At 34.0% G+C, this 24,511-nt stretch overlaps 4 protein-coding genes, 1 long non-coding RNA gene and 1 pseudogene across 5 annotated transcripts; all 6 read right to left on the bottom strand.

Moving 5' to 3' along the window:
- Positions 1–3,753: 3,753 nt before the first annotated feature.
- On the bottom strand, positions 3,754–3,960 carry LOC107931818 (uncharacterized). The gene is made up of 2 exons (XR_001693301.2): positions 3,869–3,960; positions 3,754–3,797 (listed from the first exon to the last, which is right to left on the bottom strand). It is a non-coding gene; the product is annotated as an uncharacterized lncRNA (long non-coding RNA).
- A 2,286-nt stretch (positions 3,961–6,246) lies between these two features.
- LOC107931815 (staphylococcal-like nuclease CAN1) lies at positions 6,247–8,611 on the bottom strand (annotated as a pseudogene).
- A 609-nt stretch (positions 8,612–9,220) lies between these two features.
- On the bottom strand, positions 9,221–9,822 carry LOC107931789 (staphylococcal-like nuclease CAN1). Its single transcript, XM_016863720.2, has 3 exons — positions 9,719–9,822; positions 9,416–9,644; positions 9,221–9,319 (listed from the first exon to the last, which is right to left on the bottom strand). Exons 1-3 carry the CDS (start codon positions 9,820–9,822, stop codon positions 9,221–9,223), a joined length of 432 nt encoding a protein of 143 aa, XP_016719209.2.
- A 4,967-nt stretch (positions 9,823–14,789) lies between these two features.
- Positions 14,790–17,332, bottom strand: LOC107931814 (staphylococcal-like nuclease CAN1). The gene is made up of 9 exons (XM_016863750.2): positions 17,016–17,332; positions 16,867–16,922; positions 16,661–16,775; positions 16,457–16,567; positions 15,830–16,017; positions 15,700–15,756; positions 15,475–15,634; positions 15,328–15,396; positions 14,790–15,243 (listed from the first exon to the last, which is right to left on the bottom strand). Exons 1-9 carry the CDS (start codon positions 17,163–17,165, stop codon positions 15,151–15,153), a joined length of 999 nt encoding a protein of 332 aa, XP_016719239.2. The 5' UTR covers positions 17,166–17,332; the 3' UTR covers positions 14,790–15,150.
- A 415-nt stretch (positions 17,333–17,747) lies between these two features.
- On the bottom strand, positions 17,748–21,764 carry LOC121222145 (staphylococcal-like nuclease CAN1). Its single transcript, XM_041102082.1, has 6 exons — positions 21,756–21,764; positions 21,543–21,599; positions 21,318–21,488; positions 21,171–21,239; positions 20,997–21,086; positions 17,748–18,051 (listed from the first exon to the last, which is right to left on the bottom strand). The coding sequence occupies exons 1-6, from the start codon at positions 21,762–21,764 to the stop codon at positions 17,953–17,955; spliced, it is 495 nt and encodes a 164-aa protein (XP_040958016.1). The 3' UTR covers positions 17,748–17,952.
- Positions 21,765–21,973: 209 nt separating this feature from the next.
- LOC107931788 (staphylococcal-like nuclease CAN1) lies at positions 21,974–23,411 on the bottom strand. The gene is made up of 6 exons (XM_016863719.2): positions 23,268–23,411; positions 23,067–23,177; positions 22,808–22,995; positions 22,670–22,726; positions 22,367–22,595; positions 21,974–22,270 (listed from the first exon to the last, which is right to left on the bottom strand). Exons 1-6 carry the CDS (start codon positions 23,409–23,411, stop codon positions 22,172–22,174), a joined length of 828 nt encoding a protein of 275 aa, XP_016719208.2. The 3' UTR covers positions 21,974–22,171.
- Positions 23,412–24,511: the final 1,100 nt, after the last annotated feature.

The following is a 24,511-nucleotide window of genomic DNA, read 5'->3' as shown; positions in this document are numbered from 1 at the left end:
TTTCAAAACAATTTCAAACTGAAGTCTCCCCAATTAAAAAGGTTTTTACTTTCAAAAATTGGATTGATCCGAAATGAAATATACGAAATTAAAATCTATTCCAAAGAGAATCAAACTGATAAATCAGATAACACAGCATCTATAATCATTTTCACCGACTTGTATTAAGCTGTAACAAGACACAAGAACTAGAATTGAGATGTTGACATTAGATAAATGATCCGACCAACATAAATAATTAGGGACAAAAAAAAGAGATTGTTGAAACGAATTGATTGAATTTATAATTGGTAAATAATTAAATTAAGGACGAAAAAATTGAGCACGAGTATTAGTAAATAATTAAGGCATAATGATTTTTTATTTGCCATCCAACTTTAAAAAAAAAAAATTTATTTTAGCTCTTCATTTATTTTTTTCATCTTTTTCTTTTAACTCTTCAACTCGTATTTTTTTTTTGTAAAATTACTCCATAATTGATGAAAAGTTAACATTTGATAATTTTACTAATGTGACATATGTCGAAACCGTTTTTTTGAAAACAAAAATTTAGTTGTCGACTAAAAAAATAAAAATTTGGAGTCGCCACCAATCTTTTATTAAGGTGTGATTGGGTCACCTAAAACGACTTTGGTCTACGAATTTTAGAAAAACGGGTCCGGGAGTCGGTTGCGTATGAGGAAGGATTAGCACCCTCATTACGCTCAAAAATTGGTACCTAGTTAGTTAATTAATGTCTTAATGTCGAAAATTTGAAATATATAATCCTTAGCAAAAACTTAAAATCGTTACGTATTAAGACCCTTATCATTTCAGGGAAAGAAAATGCCACATCCAATGCGTTAGGGCACAACATTCTAATTTCCTCAAAAATGAATTAAGCCAGAATACTCGTGTAATAAAAATTTAAAAGAATATCCATTTATTCAAGATTTAAGAAATCGCGGCCCAATACGTTAGGGCACAATTCCTCCAAAATCCCAATCTCGGAATATTTCCTTTATTATTTTTAAAAAAGAAAAAAATCTTCATTTCGAGAAATCAATGCGTCACATCTAATACGTTAGGATACAACGTGTTGAATTCCCAATAATGAGTTCTTATTTTTTTGATTAAAGAGAAATGCTCGATTGTTAGATTTAACGAAGAAAATCAGAACCCAATACGTTAGGGCTCAATTTCCTTAAAAATCCTAAATACAAGCATTATCTCAATTTTTAAAATTTTGAAATCGAGTAAAAAAAAAAGATGTGATGCTACATTAAATATACAATGCAATAATAAATATTACAATGTCATAGAAATAATGCATACAGATAAATAAATAAAACTAATATACATAAAAAAAAAAGCCAACAACATGCAAGAATATCAAATAATCGAACAAAATATAGATGAAAACATAAGTCAATAAACAAATGAAAGAAATAATAAAAATAACGAATAAACAGTACATAATATATGTATATTGAAACTCTTTTTTAAAAAACATGCCAGTGGATTTCCGTATAAAATCTAAAATTATAAAATTTATGTATAGCAAACTCTATAACGTATTTATGAAAATAAAAAAATACATAATTATACATATATATATGTATATAATAATAATAATAAAAAGGTAAATATTTAATCATTTTAAAAACATAAATATACGTATAAATATAAAAATATTCATTTAAAATTATGGAAAAATATTCATTAAAAATAAATAAATGTATAAAAAATAATTACATTATCGATTAAAATAAAAAAGAATAAAGAAAATATAAAAAAAAAACTAGATTGAACTATAGACAAAATCTGGGGCAAAATCGCAAATAATAGAAATCTGGAGGACCATGTTGAACGCACAAAGAAAGCAGAGGGGCTGGAAAGGAAATTTTCCCTTCTCCTCTAAAACGACGCCGTTGCAAATTTGACCCAATTGAAATTGAAATAAATTAAAGGGCAAATTAGAAAAATAAAAAAAAACTAATTGGAAATATATTAAAAGGCGGAGGGGCTAAAAGAGCAATTTGCCCCTCCGCATGAAAAACGCGCGGATCCTGGGTGCGGGTCGGGTTGACGCGCGGACCTCCCCTCCTTCAAATGGTGTCGTTTCCAATAGGCTATATAAGCCTAAATTTAGTTTTTTTAAAAAATCATTTCCATTCTATAAAAAAACTTTCAAAATAATTCTCTCCCCCTTTTTTTAAAATCGTAAATAAGTAAAAATAATCGAAAAAGAAAAAAAAATAGTAAGCCACCTTTAAAAAAACTGCTAATCGTTCTCCCTTTTTTATTGATTTTTCCCCCAACTCTAGTGTGTTTACAATGAAGGGAGAGGCCTCTATTTATAGTTGAGCCTCCCAAAATCCAACGGTACAGATCAATTACATCAACGACTAAGATTAAAGGGTATCTACAAATTAAATCTCTAAGATTACAAAATCATATCTTCTAAGATTGCATATCATATCTAAGATTATATATCATATCTAAGATTGCATATCATATCTAAGATTGCATATCCCTGAAGATTATGTTTCTATAAGCTTGTAGATGGACCTTCAACCTTTTCAAGTAATGGGCAATTCTGATCGGGCCAAATGATATTATTTTTTTGTGAGCCTGGGCTAAAATTGGGTATTACAGCTGCCCCTCTTTGCTCGTTGTCGTGTAACAGGAACGGAGCAAAGACTTTAGAAATGGCCAATTTTTGCCCGGCCACGCTGGATCTTGGTGCTCTTCTTCTTCAAGCAGCCACATTCCATCCTAGTTGCAGTTTCTCAAAATTTGCTATCTTTAATCTGCTCCACTGCAACTTCAGGGAGATAAGACTTATAGCTTCAACTTGATCTGCTGCAACTTAAAGACGAATTTGATGAGATCTGCTCTACTGTAATTTCAGAGATATAAGATCTGCGGTTTCAATCCACTCCATTGCAACCTCGGGGAGATAGGATTGGTGTCTTCTGTCTGCTCCACTGCAACTTCAGGGAGATAAGACTGGATTACTTAGCCTGCTCCACTGCAACCTCAGGGAGATAAGACTAGATGCGATCTACTCTCTGCAACTTCAAGGAGATAAGATCTGGGATTTTAATCCACTCCACTGCAACTTCAGGGAGATAGGATTATTGGCTTTAATCTACTCCACTGCAACTTCAGGGAGATAAGATTTGCCATTTTCAGTCTGCCTCACTGCAACTTCAGGAGGATAAGACTTGCTTTCTTAGTCTGCTGCACTGCAACTAGATGCGATCTGCTCTCTGCAACTTCAGAGAGATAAGATCCAAGGTTTTAATCCGCTCCACTGCAACTTCAGGGAGATAGGATTATCGGCTTTAATCTGCTCCACTATAACTTCAGGGAGATAAGATTTGCCATCTTCAGTCTGCCTCACTGCAACTTCAGGAGGATAAGATTTGCCTTCTTTGTCTGCTCCACTGCAACTTGAGGGAGATAAGACTAGATGCGATCTGCTCTCTACAAATTCAGAGAAATAAGATCCAAGGTTTTAATCCGCTCCACTGCAACTTAAGGGAGATAGGATTAGATACGACCTGCTCTCTGCAACTTCAGATACCATAAAATACCAATAGTCCCTACAATGCATTAATGTCCTGGTTTTCTTAAATTCTAAAAAAAATTTTGTGGCAAATGTCAATTATGTTTTAAGATCTATGTTCTTTATTACCTCAACATCTGCCTGTTGGTGTTTCATTAAACTGTCAATAACAAACTTTGAAGCTTCCTCGGATGTTTTTGGGGGAGGTTTTGCTTCACTCCAAGCATCTAATAGCTTTCCATACCTTACAAAATTAGGGGAAAAAGATATCATTTTAGTTGAGATTATAAAATTAATTAATTAATAAATTATTACCAGTTGGCCTGAGCTTTCTTGGATGAAACCACATGGTTGCTTAGCCCTTCAGGAACCTAAAATAGGTTGGGCAATACATTCAAAATCATGATTAAAATTAAACTCAATCATTTTTCTTTTTTCTAAGAGATTTAAAACTAATCTTAATCCCACCTCAACTCATAAATAGTAAAATAATGTGTTTCATTTTCATCCATTGACAACAATACTCATACTAATTAAACTAAAACTTAATCAATAAACTAAAATATTTTTTTAATTAAAATTTAATGCAAGTTGATAAAATGGCTAAATTATGAGTTTAGTACCTTTACCAGAGGCAAATCTAGGGGCCCCGATCCCCTAAAATGTAAAATTACTATTTAAGCCTTTTAATTTTTTTAAATTTTAAATTAGTAAAGTAAAATTACACTTTGCCCATTTAAAATTATAAAAATTTGATTTAATCCTTTAAAAATATAAAATTATAAACTACAAAAAATTAAAATTTCATCCAATCCCCCTTAAAAAATTGTTCTAACTTCGCCCCTGACCTTTACTATGCTTAAATTCGAGATATAATCCCTATATTTATGTCATTTATCTGTTTTAAATAATTACACTGTAAATTATTTCAATTAAAATGATAGCATTTAAACACACACACAAAAACTAAAAAAATGCATAAAGTTAAAAAATAATAATTTTGACGGTCAGGGTGTTCACGTCTTGGATGTGGCCTGGGTTCGAGTCGCGCTAGTAGCGTTGATATAATATAATAGAATATAATTTAAGGACCAAAAACAGAATTTAACCAATATAATAGGGCTAGCCAATGCTTTGCTTTCATTATCATTTCTTTTTTCAAAAAATTCAAACTAGAATACTTATCCTTTAAGTATGTATTCATATTAGTCCTTTTGGAGAAAGGAAGAAGCAAAGTAGATGAAAACAAAAATTTAAAGGAAAAAAAAAAGTGTATAGAGACAACTTTTAAAACTTTCTACATTTTCAAAAAATAAATTTGAGGATTTGGGATGTATTGTAATTAATCCCTTTTTTTTAATGTGCTAAAACAATGTTCTTGAAATTGAATCCTATTTTCCAGGCTGTAAACTTTCATCAAACTTTCTCATGCATATATATAATAACATACCATTAACAGGCTAAGTTCCAATAAATTTCACTTAATTAAATGAAAATCAGGAGCAAAAATTTTTTAAAAAAATGAAGAAGATGGGAAAAGGGAAATTTTTGGGTAAGCTGTGGGATTTTGATTTTTGAAGAACAAAGTTATCCTTAATCACAATTAATGTTTCTACTTTTTTTTTAAGTATCCAATTTTGGTGTTTTAATTTAAAAAAAAAAACAAATTTGGTTTTTTTAAGTAAGTAGTTCACTTTTTATTTAATCTTAATAACCATTGTCACTTTTAACTAAATTTGCTAAAGCATTTTTAAAATTTTTTAACCAAATGTTTTAAAAACTAGCATTTTAAGCTCACATGTATAATTAGGATTAACCTTTTAGTTTTCGTTATCAGTGTAATTGAGCCGAGCCAAGCTTAAATATTAGTAAGCTTAAGCTTGACTCGAAACTTGGAGCTTGATACTCGGTTCGAACTTGATCAAATATTTACTTTAAGCTCAAATTTGTTTCAAGATATAATCAAATTACTTGAGCTTGAGCACAAGCTCGATTATACTTGTTTATTAATTTTCATATTCAATCTTGAGCTGGACTTAATAATTAAACTTAAGAGTAATAATATAAATTAATAATAAAAATATTTAAAATAAAAAGCTCGATAATTATTAAATTTAGTTCAAGTTTTTCTCAAGTTAAACTCAAATAGTTTGTAAATATTATTGTATCATGTACACCTAATTTTTGAAAAATATATAATAGAAAAAAAAGAAAAGAGAAAAAAGGGAACTGTCACCATGAGAAACAGATAAGAAAAAAGAAAAGCAATCGAATAATCCAAGCAAAGTAAACCCATTTCCTCTACCTTTTTCTTTTTTATTAATTCATTAATTTTCATTTTTTAAAAAAAAGCTAAATTCAAATAAAGAAAAGAGAAAAAGACTATGTTTTCATGGGAAAATCAAATGAAGGATCGAGACTTTACAAAAGCAGTCCCATCAAACAAGCTTCACTAAGCGTAACACGTAAAACCCAAATCGGTAGACCGAGTTTCTTTCCCTGAAAAAGTGAGTCCGAGTTGGATGCGGAGCGAGTGAAGCAGATTTACTGATTTGATTCGGCTGAAATGAATATGATGTTATGTCTTTGTTAAATGGAGTCCATATGTTTGAGTTGAGCACATCCATATGTTAAATGATTCGGCCGACATGAATATGATCTCTCCTTAGAGATCAATTTTAGGAGCGCATCCATGTTTCAAAAGTAATGTATATATATATATGTTTGACAATCATTTGATAATAATAAGCATTGCATACAAACAAGAGATATGGGAATGGATCAAACATGGTTCTTTACACAAATATGATAGTTGTGTACTTTTATCACTTCTCAAGATGTTATGGATCCTTAAGGACAGTGTTATCTACCTTATCGTTTGTTCTTCTTCCTCCATTCCCATGGCTTCTCCGGGTTTGATTGTACCCAAAGGCCGGTTCTCTTTGCCTGAGCCTCTTTTTGCCACTGATATTACATACGTACAAAGACAATAGTCACAAGTTTTAACTCAACGATGTGCAAGAACATACAGGATTGTTGTTTACTTACGGTTGCGAATTCAACACGTTTGTCGTAGGCTACATAATGCCATGCGAGTCCTTTCTTTAACATTACTTCCTGTTCAAGTAACAGGTTTGCAGATTAATTCGTTCTTATCAGGTAAACCGAATTGAAGCTTACAAAAAGGGTATCTACCTGCGCGAAAATGCCATTGCAGTATATGTCTGCAACATAACGACCGTATTGATCTTCCCCGTACACAAGCACTCTCAAACATTTCCCATCAACAAGCTTAGCCAACTCTTTTTTTGCTTCTTCTCCAAACGGCATCGACATCTCAGGTGCATCTATACCCCTGTTTATATGCTTTCAACAAGTTACAATATAGAACATAAAAGTCCTACAAACAGACAATGTTACCTCAGTCGAATCCGATACTCCCGAGCAAGAATCTGTTCGTTTTGAAAGTCTATGACCCTGCAGACAAACAACGATTAACAATCTCGAATCACAGTAGTACTAAAAATTTGACAAGTTGAATATAGCTAACTGGTATCCTGATTGAATAATATTCCGGCGGAGTTCATCGGCTCTGGCATAGTTTTTCATAGCACGTGCTTCTGATCTTTGAACCGCAGCCATAAGAACGGCTCTAGGTATGTTCGAGGACTCCCTGGGATCATCAGTATTCACATACACGTTTAAACCATCCCCATCTGGTACCGTATTCCCATCTACCTGATTAAGTTAAAGAAGTTTGCAGCATCGAAATTATCAAATCCAATATGTATACTTGTTGAGGGGAGGTTGCTCTTTAGGCCGGTTTCAGACCTCAACGGTGGAGGTATTATACTCAGAAAGTCTATTATCGATTATCCCCGGGTTTTTGTCTCTTGTAGTCCGAAGCGAACCCCAAAAGTTCACAGAACTTAGGAGCATCTCCCCACCAAGGAAATATTTAGCATTTGGCTTTGGTGGCTAAATGTTAAACATTTCCTTGGTGGCTAGACACTTTCTAAACTTTGTGAATCTCTTTTGTTTCTTCTCGAATTTCAGAAGATAAAACTTGAAGATAATCAAGAACAAACATCTAGAGTACAATACCTTCACCATTGAGGATTCAAGACTGGCCCAGAGAGCAATCTCCCTTGAACAATATTGAAATGGCATTTAATATTCTCACTGGTAATGTATGCATTTCAAATTCCACTCATTCAGGCAATCTTGTCGGGACACCAGTAGAAATTTCCTCCAAAATAGAAGGACGAGGAAGATCATAGAATTCCAATAAACCCTAAAAGTAAATTAGAACACAAAAAGCATCATTGCAATAGCATTAACAACAGTACATAACTGATGTTTTTGATGCTATTGGCCTTTTTTATACCTCAACATCTGCCTTTCGATGTCTGCTCAAGGTCTCAACAATAAGCCTAGCAACCTCTTCAGGTGTTTTTGGTGGGGGTTTTGCTTCTTTCCATGCTTGCAATAACTTTCCATACCTTAATGTAAAACAGACCAAGAAAAGTCAACCAGATGGTGTTCATCATCATCATCATCATCAGATATGTTAGTTACCATTTGACTTGAGCCTTCCTTGATGATTTAACATGCTGACTGAGATCTTCAGGGACCTTGAAGAAACCAGTTTCAAATTTTAAACAAACAGATAAGCTTTGTTCAGCTCAAAAAGATCAACAAAGAGAACACACAGAAATAATCATTACCAGGGATGTGCTTTCAAAGTTGAAGAGATCACGGGCAAGAGCTGAAACCCCAGGAGCTGTAGTGGTATAACGTGGCTCTACTGAACCACCTTCCGTAATGACGACGGCTTCCAAACATTTCCCATATAGGAGCCTAAGAGCATTTCCCATCTTGAAAAATCCTAGCTCTCAAAACTTTTGCTGTAGCACTATAGAGGAGATATTGTGGACTGGGGTAAAAGAAAGCTGGAAGAAAAGCAAGGAAGGAGAAAGACTTATGGTGGATATTTTTTTTATGGTCAAAGGCGCTTCCAATGAATTTCGTTTGCAGATTCCTGTTGGTACGACTGACCTTTACTCCAAAAATTTTATAGTATCCTGTCACCTCAAAGCTCTTATATAATAATAATAATAATAATAATAATAATAGATTTTAGGTAAATTAAAAGTTAGACTGTATTTTATATTTTTTTAATAAAAAAAATGCAAATTAATCTCATGTTACTAGTGTATAGTTTAATAGAAAGAATCAATTTATTCTTTAATTTAATGTATAGAGACTAATTTATTTATTTTTTACATGAAATGCAATGTGACACGTAATAAAATAATTTTTTACCCTAGATTCTACTATTGATATACTTGTTTTAATGACACAAGAATTGCCTTTTGATGCTTTAAACTGATAAATATTATCACGTACATTTTGGTAACTAATGCGGTAACAGTTCTATAGATTTTTACAAGAAGCAAATTGATAAAATATATATGTTACAACACTTGCTTTAATTGTTTGAACAAATGTTACATGTTACTAACACTTTTTAAAATCAGAATAAAACATCAAATTGACAATGTTCAAATGGTTTGTAGATTCCTCTGGTCTTGTGTACAAGTTATAGGGCACCCATATTCCTTTATGTACAAGTCAAATGTGGTTCATTCAATGTATCAGACGTTGTCATCTGCATTGTCGTTTGTCCTTTCTCCATTCCCATGGCTTCTCGGGATTCGGTAAAGCCCATAAACCGACCCGCTCCGCTCGAGCCTCCTTTTTCCACTAGTTTCATACAAGTACATAGCATTTAGAATTTGACAGTTTTTTCAAGTTTTGATTGAAACAAGTGCAGGAATGGAGAATCTGTTGGTTACTCACAGTTGCTAGTTCTATACGTTGGTCATAAGCAGAGTAATGCCATGCAAGCCCCTTTTTCAACATAATTTCCTGTACAAATTTTCCATTGCAATATATATCTTCGACACAACGGGCGTATCGATCTTCCCCATAGACGAGAACTCGTAAACATTTCGCACCAACAAGCTTAACCAACTCTTCTTTCGCTTCTTTACCGTATGGCATTGAACTCTCTGGTGCATCTATACCCCTATCTCACATTTTAGATTGAGATTTAGCTGATAAAACATTGAACATTGAACATTAAACAAATAAATGTGCTACCTTAGCTGGATTCGATACTTTCGAGCAAGAATCTCCTGGTTCTGAACATTCAACACCCTGTAGCAACAAGCTAAGGCCGCTAGAAACCAATCCCGAACCGGCATTTTTCGTGTATGAGAAGATTTGATAGCTTAAAACCTGTATCCTGAAATAGTAATTTTCTTTTGAAGTGCATCTGCCTTAGTATAATTCTTGTTACAATACCACTTTTAAAATTTAAGAATAGTGAAAATCTTGTTAACAATATCACTTTCAAATGTTGGTATGAGTGGAAATTTTGGAAGATAAACCGTATGGACAAGAATGATATATAAATGTTGCTCATCATAACATTCTTGTTAGTTACTTCGCATCTTTCATTATTATAATCTCCAATTTCTATGTCGAGGATGTTAACTATTGTTATGACTTTATATCACTAATCATCATATTTCCCCATATCATTATAGTATTGGGATTCGATATTTTCGATATTTCCATGAGAGACACTTTGTTGGAGGTGGCATTGTAAATTATTGTGATCAATTTGAGACATAATGAATTCGTCGTATGTGTTGAAAATCTAGGGCTGCTTATTGCTTTTATAATACATAGATTTAGATGTATTCATCTTCAACCATTGCTCGACTTGTTTTCTCTCAACAATATGGGTTGGATTATGAAGAAACATTTAGCACGGTGACAAAGATCACAACTGTTCGAGTCTTACTAGAATTGACAGCTAGAAAGTCCTAAAAGCTGTGGCAGATGGACGTCAAGAATGCTTTCCTACATGGAGAACTTGACAAGGACCTCTACATGGAGCAACCAAGAGGTTTTGAGAACAATATCCATCCTGAGTATGTTTACAAACTGAAGAAGGCGCTTTACGGCTTGAAGTAAACTCCAAGAACATGGTACAAGAAGATCGGTGAGTTCTTAATACAAAGTGGTTTTACAATTGCTTCTTCATATTCTAGGTTATTTGTGAAAGCAAATCAAGGAAAACTAGCTATAATGCTAGTATATGTAGATGACTTAATCATCACGGGAGATTATTGCGAGGAAATTCAACAAACAAAGAAAAATCTTTTTATCAGATTTCATATGAATGAACTAAGAGAACTCAAACATTTTCTTGGACTTGAAGTAAAGCACACAAAGGAAGGATTATTTTTGAGCCAACAGAAAAATGCGAAGGATCTTCTATAGAGGTATGGGATGCTTGACTGCCAGCCTATCTCCACTCTCATGGATCCCAATATAAAACTACGAGTAGATGAAGGAAAACATTTAGAAGATGTAACTATGTATTGATAGCTGGTCGAAAGTCATATCTATCTTACTCTAAGCCGGTCAGACATAATTTATGTAGTTGGTGTGGCTAGTCGATACATGAGTAATCCTAAGAAGCCTCATCTCGATGCAATACGGTGCATCCTGAGCTATGTTAAAGGCACCATTAATTTTGATATTTTATACAAGAAAACAAAAGAATGTCTGTTGGTTGGATATTGTGACGTCGACTATGGTGGAGACTATGATATGCGACGATCAACTACAGGGTACATCTTCAGCCTTGGATCAGGAGTAATATCATAATGCAGCAAGAGACAACCAACAGTGTCTTTATCAAGCACCGAAGTGGAATATTGGTCAGCAACATCAGCGCCACAAAGGAGTATTTGGCTGAAACAACTTATGAAAGATCTTCATCAGCCAATAAACTTTCAAGTAAGGCTTCTCTACAATAATTTATCAGTCATACGTCTAATAGAGAATCTAATCTTTCATGCAAGAACAAAACATATAGAAGTGCATTATCATAATATTTGCAAAAAGGTCCCTGAAGAGGAGATCAAGATGGTGCCAACAAAAACAAATGAGCAAGTTGCAAACATATTCACTTGCTGCTTTTATTTTGCCAAATAGAGATGTGGTTTCTATTATTTTCACACTCTCACTTGATTATTTTTTGTTCCCTTTGTGTATCCTTTGATGATCATTTGTTTTTTATCATCTTTTGTTCTTTCAAGTGTTGCTGTATTTGCTATTGAGATCATAGATTGTTATGACTGAATTGTATATGTAAAGGAGTTTCATTTAATGGAATATGCTTTCTTTTCCCTGTTAACGGATTTTGGTATTTTATGGATTGCACCGTTGGGGATTTTGCATGCTGAACAGATCTTTATGCAAATCTATGCTTGGAAATTTTGGATAAAGCTCTGGTCCTACACGAAGATGTTTTGATTCGGCCGACATGAATATGATGTTATGTCTTTGTTAAATGGTGTCCATATGTTTGAGTTGAGCATGCCATATTATGGTACAATGCTCTCCTTAGAGATCAATTTTAGGAGCACATCCATGTTTCAAAAGTAATGTACATATATATGTTTGACAATCATTTGATAATAATAAGTGTACAGCCCAATTATTGCCCGGGCCCAATTAACAGAGCCCAATTACAACCAACATAACCTACATAATCTAAAAACCCCATCAGCCCAACTTAAACAAACCCAAAATTAACCCCCCCAAACCCAACTAGCCTAGCCCAAATTTTACAGCCCAAATTCAGGGCCCAAATTCCCCAAAAGTTAAGCTAGGGTTTCAGAAAAGAAACCCTAGCGCCGTAGCCTTCTGCCTCTATCTCTGCTGGCCGCCGCATACGTCCCATCGCCGCTCACTTGCTCCCAACTGCTCATCTGCAACACGCAACATTAAGAAGCAAAATAGAGTAAAAATAAAAAAAAAGCTTGAAAAAGGCTATAAAAAGCCATTTGAATCACTGTAATGGGGGTTCGGTCCCTTTGAAAAAAAACAAGAAATAAAAGGTGATTTTTGGTGTCCGAATCTACTCTTTTTTGTTTATTTTCGTCTTCTACTCTAAATAACTAGAAAAAAACAGCAAAAATAAAAGAAACCTTACCCTTGTCTCGTCGGGAAAAGCAGGAGACGAAGGGTTTCTCCTTTTTTGGGGGGTCTGGGTGCACCTTTTACGGGATTCGACGTTGGATCTGTGCTCTAGAGGTGGTTGGCTTCAAACGGGATTGAAAAAGTCCCGATTTTGAGCCTCCGGCCGCCTCTTACGGCGGCACCGGCGCCGACGACCGATGTCCGGTGCGGCGGCTCACGGTCGGAGCCCTAGACCGGAGGAGGACTGCTTGAGAGAAAAAAAAACAGTTCTGGAATTTTTTTTTAAAAAGGGGTGGGGCTGAATGATTTTTTACCAAAAATTTAGTTTAAATACCCGAATGAAACGGCGCCGTTTTGGCCTGTTTCATTCGGCCACGAAACGACGCCGTTTTAAGGCCGACCCGCGTGTGACCCGACCCGCTCCAGGGGGATCCGCGTGTTTTCAATAGAAGGGCTAATTGCACTTTTAGCCCTTCCACTTTTTGATGTTTTCGCAATCAGTTTTTTTTTTAAATTTACCCCGTTATTTTATTTTGGATTTCAATTTAGCCCTTTACGAAACTACGTCGTTTTAAAGGAGATGGACAATTTGCCTTTTTAGTCCCTTCATGTCTCGCGCGTGTTCAGAATAGTCCCTCCCATTTAATTTATTTGCGATTTGTCCCCAAATTTTGTTTTTGTGTTCAATTTAGCCCTTTGTTTATATCTTGGTTATTTTATTGTTAAAACTAGTAAGTTATTATTTATTATTATTATGATTATTATTAATATTATAATTATTATCTATGTCTTGTTATACATACATATTTATAATATATATACGTACATAACCTTTTATATATATATATATATATAAATACTTATATGTTATATATAGTTTACACTTCATATATATATATGTACGCATACTTTTTTTTATAATATATATGCATATACTTTAACTTTTGTAAATATATACATATACACCTACTTTTTATACGTATTTTATTATTTTCATATTTTATAATTTTTATATACCTACATATATATACACATATTTTCTTCATACACATACTTATATATATTCTTTACGTTTTAAAATATACATTTTATATTTTATATATATTTTATAATTCACACATACATACATGTTTTTTAATTTGTATCTATATACATAAATATCTCTTCACTTTTTTTTAATTGTATTCATTATTTATTTATTTCGTTTTCATCATTATCTGGAATGAATGTTTTACTTTTATTCGTTTGTATACGTTGTTACTTTGCATGTTGTCGATTTGTCCTTTTATTTATTTCATATTAGTTGCAATTGCTTGTATCATTTTTATGCTTTCGTGTTCATTGTGATTTTGCCATGTATAACAACAAATGTAATCTGCTTTCACGACTCCATATTTTATTTTACTCGATATGTCAAAATTTGTTTAAACTAATAGCATCTTGTGTTAAGCTTCGAGAAGGTCGTACCCTAACTTACTGGGTTTCGATTTTCACAATAAATCAAAATACATGAATCTTTTTAAACTCAAGTTTTTAAACGATCTCGGGAATTAAGAAAAGATCGTGTCCTAACTTACTGGGCATGATCCCTTTTCTAAAACCGAGATAATTAAATATCTTTTAAATAAGCATTTTTCATTCGCGTATCGAGAATTTGAGACATTGTGTCCTAACTTACTGGATATGATTCTCTTTCTCGAACAACGTGAAATATCCCTATTTTCTTGAAAATTTTTAACGTTTTAATACAAGGATCGTATTTTTAAAATTCTTCAAAGTTTTCAATTTTCGACATCAAGACATTAGTTAATCAACTAGGTACCAATTTCTGGGCGTTGCGAGGGTGCTAATCCTTCCTCGTAAGTAACCGACTCCCGAACCCGTTTTCTAAATTTCGTAGACCAAAACCGTTGTTTTAATAAAACCAAAACATTTATTAAAAACAACCCTTTTTCAAGGTGACCCAATCACACCTCATAAAAAAGGATTGGTGGCGACTCCCGTTTCATTCTTCAAAACCCAAGTCGACCCCGTTTTCCATCCAAAAAATGGTGTCAACAATAAGCATTGCATACAAACAAGAGATATGGGAATGGATCAATGTTGGAACAATGGCAGCAGCAAAATAAGAGAACAGAGAGAACAGAACATGAAGCAAGGTGCAAGAAAATTTTACTTGCTCACAAACGTGCAGCAAAGGAGCTTATGGCTGATAGCTCATTCAACTCATTCATTCAACTAGAAAAACAACATATATATAGTCAAATACATCACCAAATAGTACCTACTACCACTAATTATAATTAGAAACAAGTAAAACTTAACTTGCACACAAGCTGATTATGTCAATCAGCACCTAAAAACATCAAAACAATACCAACTTAGTTCATTTTCAACTAAGTAGCTAAGTTTTTGAAACAACTTACAACAAGTTTCAACTATCAAACATGGTTCTTTACACAAATATGATAATTGTGTACTTTTATCACTTCTCAAGATGTTATGGATCCTTAAGGACAGTGTTATCTACCTTACCGTTTGTTCTTCTTCCTCCATTCCCATGGCTTCTCCGGGTTTGAGTGTACCCAAAGGCCGGTTCTCTTTGCCTGAGCCTCTTTTTGCCACTGATATTACATACGTACAAAGACAATAGTCACAAGTTTTAACTCAACGATGTGCAAGAACATACAGGATTGTTGTTTACTTACGGTTGCGAATTCAACCCGTTGGTCGTAGGCTACATAATGCCATGCGAGTCCTTTCTTTAGCATTACTTCCTGTTCAAGCAACAGGTTTGCAGATTAATTCGTTCTTATCAGGTAAGCCGAATTGAAGCTTACATAAAGGGTATCTACCTGCGCGAAAATGCCATTGCAGTATATGTCTGCAACACAACGACCGTGTTGATCTTTCCCGTAGACAAGCACTCTCAAACATTTCCCATGAACAAGCTTAGCCAACTCTTGTTTTGCTTCTTCTCCGAACGGCATCAACATCTCAGGTGCATCTATACCCCATTTTATATGCTTTCAACAAGTTACAATATAGAACATAAAAGTCCTACAAACAAACAATGTTACCTCAGTCGAATCCGATACTCTCGAGCAAGAATCTCTTCGTTTCGAAAGTCTATGACCCTGCAGACAAACAACGATTAACAATCTCGAATCACAGTAGTACTAAAAATTTGACAAGTTGAATGTAGCTAACCGGTATCCTGATTCAATAATCTTCTTGCGGAGTTCATCGGCTCTGGCATAGTTTTTCATAGCACGTGCTTTTGATCTTTGAACCGCTGCCATAAGAACGGCTCTAGGTATGTTCGAGGACTCCCTGGGATCATCAGTATTCACATACACATATAAACCATCCCCATCTGGTACTTTATTCCCATCTACCTGATTAAGTTAAAGAAGTTTACAGCAGCGAAATTATCAAATCCAATATGTATACTTGTTGAGGGGAGGTTGCTCTTTAGGCCGGTTTCAGACCTCAACGGTGGAGGTATTATACTCAGAATGTCTATTATCGATTATCCCCGGGCTTTTGTCTCTTGTAGTCCGAAGCGAGCCCCAAAAGTTCACAGAACTTAGGAGCATCTCCCCACCAAGGAAATGTTTAGCATTTGGTGGCTAAATGCTAAACATTTCCTTGGTGGCGAGACACTTTCTAAGCTTTGTGAATCCCTTTTGTTTCTTCTCGAATTACAGAAGATAAAACTTGAGGATAATTAAGAATAGACATCTAGAGTACAATACCGTCACCATTGAGGATTCAAGACTGGCCCAGAGAGCAATCTCCCTTGAACAATATTGAAATGGCATTTAATATCCTCACTGGTAATGTATGCATTTCAAATTTCACTCCTTCAGGCAATCTTGTCGGGACACCAGTAGAAATTTCCTCAAAAATAGTAGGATGAGGAAGATCATAGAATTCCAATAAACCCTAAAAGTAAATTAGAACACAAAAAGCATCACTGCAATAGCATTAACAACAGTACATAACTAATGCTTTTGATGCTATTGGCCTTTTTTATACCTCAACATCTGCCATTTGATGTCTGCTTAAGGTCTCAACAATAAGCCTAGCAACCTCTTCAGGTGTTTTTGGTCGGGGTTTTGCTTCTTTCCATGCTTGCAATAACTTTCCATACCTTAATGTAAAACAGACCAAGAAAAGTCAACCAGATGGTGTTGATCATCATCATCATTTTCACCATCATCATCATCAGATATGTTAGTTACCATTTGACTTGAGCCTTCCTTGATGATACAACATGCTGACTGAGATCTTCAGGGACCTTGAAGAAACCAGTTTCCAATTTTAAACAAACAGATAAGCTTTGTTCAGCTCAAAAAGATCAACAAAGAGAACACACAGAAATAATCGTTACCAGGGAAGTTCTTTCAAAGTTAAGGAGATCACGGGCAAGAGCTGAAACCTCAGGAGCTGTAGTGGTATAACGTGGCTCTACTGAACCACCTTCCGTAATGACGACCGCTTCCAAACTTTTCTCATATAGGAGCCTAAGAGCATTTCCCATCTTGAAAAATCCTAGCTCTCAAAACTTTTGCTGTAGCACTATAGAGGAGATATTGAGGACTGGGGTAAATGAAAGCTGGAAGAAAAGCAAGGAAGGAGAAAGACTTATGGTGGGATATTTTTTTATGGTCAAAGGCGCTTCCAATGAATTTCGTTTGCAGATTCCTGTTGGTACTACTGACCTTTACTCCAAAAATTTTATAGTATCCTGTCACCTCAAAGCTCTTGTATAATAATAATAATAATAATAATAATAGATTTTAGGTAAATTAAAAGTTAGACTGTATTTTATATTTTTTTAATAAAAAAAATGCAAATTAGTCTCATGTTACTAGTGTATAGTTTAATAGAAAGAATCAATTTATTCTTTAATTTAATGTATAGGGATTAATTTATTTATTTTTTACATGAAATGTAATGTGACACGTAATAAAATAATTTTTTACCCTAAATTCTACCGTTGATATACATGTTTTAATGACATAAGAATTGCCTTTTGATGCTTTAAATTGATAAATATTATCAGGTACATTTTGGTAACTAATGCGGTAAGAGTTCTATAGATTTTTACAAGAATCAAATTGATAAAATATATACGTTACAACACTTGCTTTAATTGTTTGAACAAATGTTACATGTTACTAACACTTTCTAAAATCGGAATAAAACATCAAATTGGCAATGTTCAAATGGTTTGTAGATTCCCCTGGTCTTGTGTACAAGTTATAGGGCACCCATATTCCTTTATGTACATGTCAAATGTGGTTCATTCAAGGTATCAGACGTTGTCATCTGCCTTGACGTTTGTCCTTTCTCCATTCCCATGGCTTCTCGGGATTCGGTAAAGCCCATAAACTGACCCGCTCCGCTCGAGCCTCCTTTTCCCACTAGTTTCATACAATTACATAGCATTTAGAATTTGACAGTTTTTTCAAGTTTTGATTGAAACAAGTGCAGGAATGGAGAAACAGTTTTTTCAAGTTTTTTCCAATCTTCTTTTGATTGCTAATGATTTTTTCTCTGTTGGAACACACTTGGAGAAGCTAACCCCTTCCCTACCTACCTTTATTACATAATCAAGGCCAACAATGTCAGATTTCTTTTATTTTTTTATTTTAATACTTTTTCAAACATGTAAAAGAAATTTAAAAGGTGAAATTCTTGTTTTAATTCCTATACTATTCTTAAATTTGATATTTAGTCCCTTAATTTAATTTGACCTTAACTTTCGTAATGTTATTGGTTAGCCGTGGCAGAGCCACATTGAGAATTCAACACACAAAAATTTTTGAGGAAAAAATATTTTATAAAAATAAATTTTGATTCAAAATTTAGTAAATTCAACCAACCAAAATTTTTGAAAAAAATCAACTCACAGTTTTTAAAACAAAATCCTCGCTAATTACTAAAACTAAAAAAATGCACAAAGTTAAATAATAATAATTTTGATGGTCAGGGTGTTCATGTCTCAGATGTGGCCTGAGTTCGAGTCGCGCTAGTAGCGTTGATATATAATAAAATAATAATTTAAGGACCAAAAACATAATTTAACCAATATAATAGGGCTAGCCAATGCTTTGCTTTCATTAACATTTCTTTTTCAAAAAATTCAAACTAGAATACTTATCCTTTAAGTCTATATTGGTATTAGTTCATTTTGGAGAAAGGAAGAAGCAAAGTAGATGAAAACAAAAATTTAAAGGAAAAAAAAAGTGTATAGAGACAACTTTTAAAACTTTCTACATTTTTAAAAAATAAATTTGAGGATTTGGGATGTATTGTAATTAATCCCTTTTTTTTAATGTGCTAAAACAATGTTCTTGAAATTGAATCCTATTTTCCAGGCTGTAAACTTTCATCAAACTTTCTCATGCATATATATAATAACATACCTTTAATAGGGAATTGGATAGGCTAAGTTCCAATAAATTTCACTTAATTGAATGAAAATCAGAAGCAAAAATTTTTAAAAAAATGATGAAGATGGGAGAAGGGAAATTTTTGCGTAAGCTGTGGGATTTTGATTTTTGAAGAACAAAATTATCCTTAATCACAATTAATATTTCTATTTTTTTTAAGTATCCAATTTTAGTGTTTTAATATAATAATAAAAAGCAAATTTGGTTTTTTAAGTAAGTAGTTCACTTTTTATTTAATCTTAATCAACCATTGTCACTTTTAACTAAATTTGATAAAGCATTTTTAAATTTTTTTTAACCAAATGTTTTAAAAATTAGCATTTTAAGTTCAATTGTATAATTAGGTTTAACCTTTTAGTTTTCGTTATCGGTGTAATTGAGCTGAACCAAGCTTAAATATTAGTAAGCTTAAGCTCGACTCGAAATTTGAAACTTGATACTCGGTTTGAAGTTGATCAAATATTTATTTTAAGCTCAAATTTGTTTCAAGATTGGACATTTCACTCTCCAAACTCTCAAAGATAAAAGCTGCCTACCCAAAAAGGGAAATTGTCACCATGAGAACCAGATAAGAAAAAAGAAAAGCAATCGAATAATCCAAGCAAAGTAAACCCATTTCCTCTACCTTTTTTCTCTTTTCTTAATTCATTAATTTTCATTTTTTTTAAATCTATATTCAAATAAAGAAAAGAGAAAAATACTGTGTTTTCATCGGAAAATCAAATGAAAGATCGAGACTTTACAAAAGCAGTCCCATCAAACAAGCTTCACTGAGCGTAACATGTAAAACCCAAATCGGTAAACAGCGTTTCTTTCCCTGAAAAAGTGAGTCCGAGTTGGATGCGGAGCGAGTGAAGCAGAAGGAAATGGATAACCGGGTTGACCCGGATCGGATTCCGTTTGCTCAGGTGGTTTCCCAGTTAGTAAAAGTACAGTTCGATGATGCTCTTAAGGAAGCTAATGCTGGTGATACCAATATGCAAGTACTTGTTGGCCAAATGTATCGCAACGGCTATAAATGCTTTTAAAGGGGCTAAATTGATTCATTTTTGTTGCTTTTCAATTGATGTAGCTGCTGTCTTCTAGATGCTTGGAAAAAGAGCTAAATTTGATTCACATTATTGTTGCTTTCTGGAACCATATGAACCAGTTTTGCATGCTTGGTTATGGCTATAGATGCTTGTTAAAAGGCTAATTTTTTATTGCTTTCTTTGATAGATACTGAAAAATAATTGCTTTTGCAGTGTTGTGGGTCATGATGCTTCTTCACTTGCTGCTTTTATTTTGCCAAATAGAGATGTGGTTTCTATTCTTTTCACACTCTCACTTGATTATTTTTTGTTCCCTCTGTGTATCCTTTGATGATCATTTGTTTTTTATCATCTTTTGTTCTTTCAAGTGTTGCTGTATTTGCTATTGAGATCATAGATTGTTACGACTGAATTGTATATGTAAAGGAGTTTCATTTAATGGAATATGCTTTCTTTTCCCTGTTAACGGATTTTGGAATTTTATGGATTGCACCGTTGGGGATTTTGCATGCTGAACAGATCTTTATACAAATCTATGCTTGGAAATTTTGGATAGAGCTCTGGTCCTACACGAAGATGTTTTGATTCGGCCGACATGAATATGATGTTATGTCTTTGTTAAATGGTGTCCATATGTTTGAGTTGAACATGCCATATTATGGTACAATGCTCTCCTTAGAGATCAATTTTAGGAGCACATCCATGTTTCAAAAGTAATGTACATATATATGTTTGACAATCATTTGATAATAATAAGCATTGCATACAAACAAGAGATATGGGAATGGATCAAACATGGTTCTTTACATAAATATGATAATTGTGTACTTTTATCACTTCTCAAGATGTTATGAATCCTTAAGGACAGTGTTATCTACCTTATCGTTTGTTCTTCTTCCTCCATTCCCATGGCTTCTCCGGGTTTGATTGTACCCAAAGGCCGGTTCTCTTTGCCTGAGCCTCATTTTGCCACTAATATTACATACGTACAAAGATAATAGTCACAAGTTTTAACTCAACGATGTGCAAGAACATACAAGATTGTCGTTTACTTACGGTTGCGAATTCAACCCGTTGGTCGTAGGCTACATAATGCCATGCGAGTCCTTTCTTTAGCATTACTTCCTGTTCAAGTAACAGGTTTGCAGATTAATTCGTTCTTATCAGGTAAACCGAATTGAAGCTTACAAAAAGGGTATCTACCTGCGCGAAAATGCCATTGCAGTATATGTCTGCAACATAACGACCGTATTGATCTTTCCCGTAGACAAGCACTCTCAAACATTTCCCACGAACAAGCTTAGCCAACTCTTGTTTTGCTTCATTTCCGAACGGCATCAACATCTCAGGTGCATCTATACCCCATTTTATATGCTTTCAACAAGTTACAATATAGAACATAAAAGTCCTACAAACAGACAATGTTACCTCAGTCGAATCCGATACTTTCGAGCAAGAATCTCTTCGTTTTGAAAGTTTATGACCCTGCAGACAAACAACAATTAACAATCTCGAATCACAGTAGTACTAAAAATTTGACAAGTTGAATGTAGCTAACTGGTATCCTGATTCAATAATCTTCTCGCGGAGTTCATCGGCTCTGGCATAGTTTTTCATAGCAAGTGCTTTTGATCTTTGAACCGCAGCCATAAGAACGGCTCTAGGTATGTTCGAGGACTCCCTGGGATCATCAGTATTCACATACACATTTTACCCTAGATTCTACCGTTGATATACATGTTTTAATGACACAAGCATTGCCTTTTGATGCTTTAAGCTGATAAATATTATCAGGTACATTTTGGTAACTAATGCGGTAACAGGTCTATAGATTTTTACAAGAAGCAAATTGATAAAAATATATACATTACAACACTTGCTTTAATTGTTTAAACAAATGTTACATGTTACTAACACTTTCTAAAATCGGAATAAAACATCAAATTGACAATGTTCAAATGGTTTGTAGATTCCCCTGGTCTTGTGTACAAGTTATAGGGCACCCATATTCCTTTATGTACATGTCAAATGTGGTTCATTCAAGGTATCAAACGTTGTCATCTGCCTTCTCGTTTGTCCTTTCTCCATTCCCATGGCTTCTCAGGATTCGGTAAAGCCCATAAACCTTCCCGCTTCGCTCGAGCCTCCTTTTCCCACTAGTTTCATACAAGTACATAGCATTTAGAATTTGACAGTTTTTTCAAGTTTTGATTGAAACAAGTGCAGGAATGGAGAATCTGTTGGTTACTCACAGTTGCTAGTTCTATACGTTGGTCATAAGCAGAGTAATGCCATGCAAGCCCCTTTTTCAACATAATTTCCTGTACGAATTTTCCATTGCAATATACATCTCCGACGCAACGGCCGTATCGATCTTCTCCATAGACGAGAACTCGTAAAAATTTCCCACTAACAAGCTTAACCAACTCTTCTTTCGCTTCTTTACCGTATGGCATTGAACTCTCTGGTGCATCTATACCCCTATCTCACATTTTAGATTGAGATTTTGCTGATAAAACATTGAACATTGAACATTAAACAAATAAATGTGCTACCTTAGCCGGATTCGATACTTTCGAGCAAGAATCTCCTGGTTCTGAACATTCAACACCCTTTAGCAACAAGCTAAGGCTGTTAGAAACCGATCCCGAATCGGCATTTATCGTATATGAGAAGATTTGATAGCTTAAAACCTGTATCCTGAAATAGTAATTTTCTTCTGAAGTGCATCTGCCATAGTATAATTCTTGTCGGCACACGCTTTCGATCTTTGAGCAGCTGCTACTCGTATGTCCTTAGGTATGTTCGATGATTCCCATGGTTCAGTAGTACTTACATACACTATTATGGTATCTCCATCTGGTATTGCTTTCACATCCACCTAATTCAATCGGTTCAAACCGTTAACTGATTGAAAACATGAAGTTTGGAGTTGGACCGAAGCGTCCTTACCGGTAAAGTCCGCAACTCGTACTTAACTCCTTGAGGCAATGATGTTTGGGAGTTAGCAGAAGGGTGGCCAAGTGTCTGAGGGAGAGGCAGACCATAAAATGCCAATAGTCCCTACAATGCATTAATGTCCTGGTTTTCTTAAATTCTAACAAAAATTGTGGCAAATGTCAATGATGTTTTAAGATCTTTGTTCTTTATTACCTCAACATCTGCCTTTTGGTGTTTCTTTAAATTGTCAATAACAAACTTTGAAGCTTCCTCAGATGTTTTTGGTGGAGGTTTTTGTTCACTCCAAGCATCTAATAACTTTCCATACCTTACAAAATTAGGGGAAAAAGATATCATTTTAGTTGAGCTTATAAAATTAATTAATTAATAAATTATTACCAGTTGGCTTGAGCTTTCTTGGATGAAACCACATGGTTGCTTAGCCCTTCAATAACCTAAAATAGGTTGGGCAATACATTCAAAATCATGATTAAAATTAAACTCAATCATTTTTCTTTTTAAAATTTCATTATAAATTCTTATTATATATGCTCTTTTGTCTGAGAGATTTAAAACTAATCTTAATCCCACCTCAACTCATAAATAGTAAAATAATGTGTTTCATTTTCATCCATTGACAACAATACTCATACTAATTAAACTAAAACTTAATCAATAAACTAAAATATTTTTTTAATTAAAATTTAATGCAAGTTGATAAAATGGCTAAATTATGAGTTTAGTACCTTTACCAGAGGCAAATCTAGGGGCCCCGGTCCCCTAAAATGTAAAATTACAATTTAGGCCTTTTAATTTTTTTAAAATTTTAAATTAGTAAAGTAAAATTACACTTTGCCCCTTTAAAATTAAAAAATTTGATTTAATCCTTTAAAAATATAAAATTATAAACTATAAAAAATTAAAATTTCATCGAATCTCCTTTAAAAAATTGTTCTGACTTCGCCCCTGACCTTTACTATCACTACACCAAAACAGGCTTTTAGCGGCGCTTTTTTAGGCCTTTAGTGGCGCTTTTCACGCCGCTAAAAGTATTTGCGGCGCTTTCAAAAGCGCTGCAAAAAATTCCGCTAATGAAAGCGTCGCTAACTTTAGCAGCGTTTTCAAAAATAAATGCCGCTAAAGATCATGACCTTTAGCGGCGTTTGTGGGAAAAGCGCCGCTAAAGGTCATGGTCTTTAGTCGCTTTTCCCACAAACGCCGCTAAATACAATGACCTTTAGTGGCGCTTCTACAACAAACGCCATTAGAGGTCATAACTTTTTTAGTGGCGCTCATATTACAAACGCCGCTATAAAAATGACTTTTAGCGACGCTTTTTCACAAACGCCACTAAAAACGTAACTTCTAAAACAAATTTAATTAAATAATATTTATTTCTTTGATAAATATTATATACTGTTTTATTTTTGATATTTAAACTTTAAACTATATACTTT

The sequence above is a fragment of the Gossypium hirsutum genome, chromosome D10, assembly GCF_007990345.1.
Source record: "Gossypium hirsutum isolate 1008001.06 chromosome D10, Gossypium_hirsutum_v2.1, whole genome shotgun sequence".
NCBI lineage: Eukaryota > Viridiplantae > Streptophyta > Magnoliopsida > Malvales > Malvaceae > Gossypium > Gossypium hirsutum.
This window is presented reverse-complemented; position numbering and strand designations above follow the sequence as displayed.

Bases quoted from the DNA above. Each gene is read 5' to 3' on its own strand.
- LOC107931788 (XM_016863719.2), bottom strand. From the start codon at position 23,411: ATGATATCTTTTTCCCCTAATTTTGTAAGGTATGGAAAGTTATTAGAT. The intron at 22,727-22,807 runs GTTTTAAGCTAT...TTGTTGCTAAAG, and splicing joins ATTACTATTTCAGGATACAG to GGTGTTGAATGTTCAGAACC. The intron at 22,271-22,366 runs GTGAGTAACCAA...GTATGAAACTAG, and splicing joins AACGTATAGAACTAGCAACT to TGGGAAAAGGAGGCTCGAGC.
- LOC107931789 (XM_016863720.2), bottom strand. From the start codon at position 9,822: ATGCCGGTTCGGGATTGGTTTCTAGCGGCCTTAGCTTGTTGCTACAGG. The intron at 9,645-9,718 runs GTAGCACATTTA...AATGTGAGATAG, and splicing joins AAGTATCGAATCCAGCTAAG to GGGTATAGATGCACCAGAGA. The intron at 9,320-9,415 runs GTGAGTAACCAA...GTATGAAACTAG, and splicing joins AACGTATAGAACTAGCAACT to TGGAAAAAGGAGGCTCGAGC.
- LOC107931814 (XM_016863750.2), bottom strand. From the start codon at position 17,165: ATGGGAAATGCTCTTAGGCTCCTATATGAGAAAAGTTTGGAAGCGGTC. The intron at 16,568-16,660 runs GTATAAAAAAGG...ATTTACTTTTAG, and splicing joins ATCAAATGGCAGATGTTGAG to GGTTTATTGGAATTCTATGA. The intron at 16,018-16,456 runs GTGAGGATATTA...TAACTTAATCAG, and splicing joins TTGAAATGCATACATTACCA to GTAGATGGGAATAAAGTACC.
- LOC121222145 (XM_041102082.1), bottom strand. The intron at 21,240-21,317 runs GTAGATACCCTT...TTACTTGAACAG, and splicing joins GCAATGGCATTTTCGCGCAG to GAAGTAATGCTAAAGAAAGG. The intron at 18,052-20,996 runs TAAGGTAGATAA...GTATGAAACTAG, and splicing joins GGAGGAAGAAGAACAAACGA to TGGGAAAAGGAGGCTCGAGC.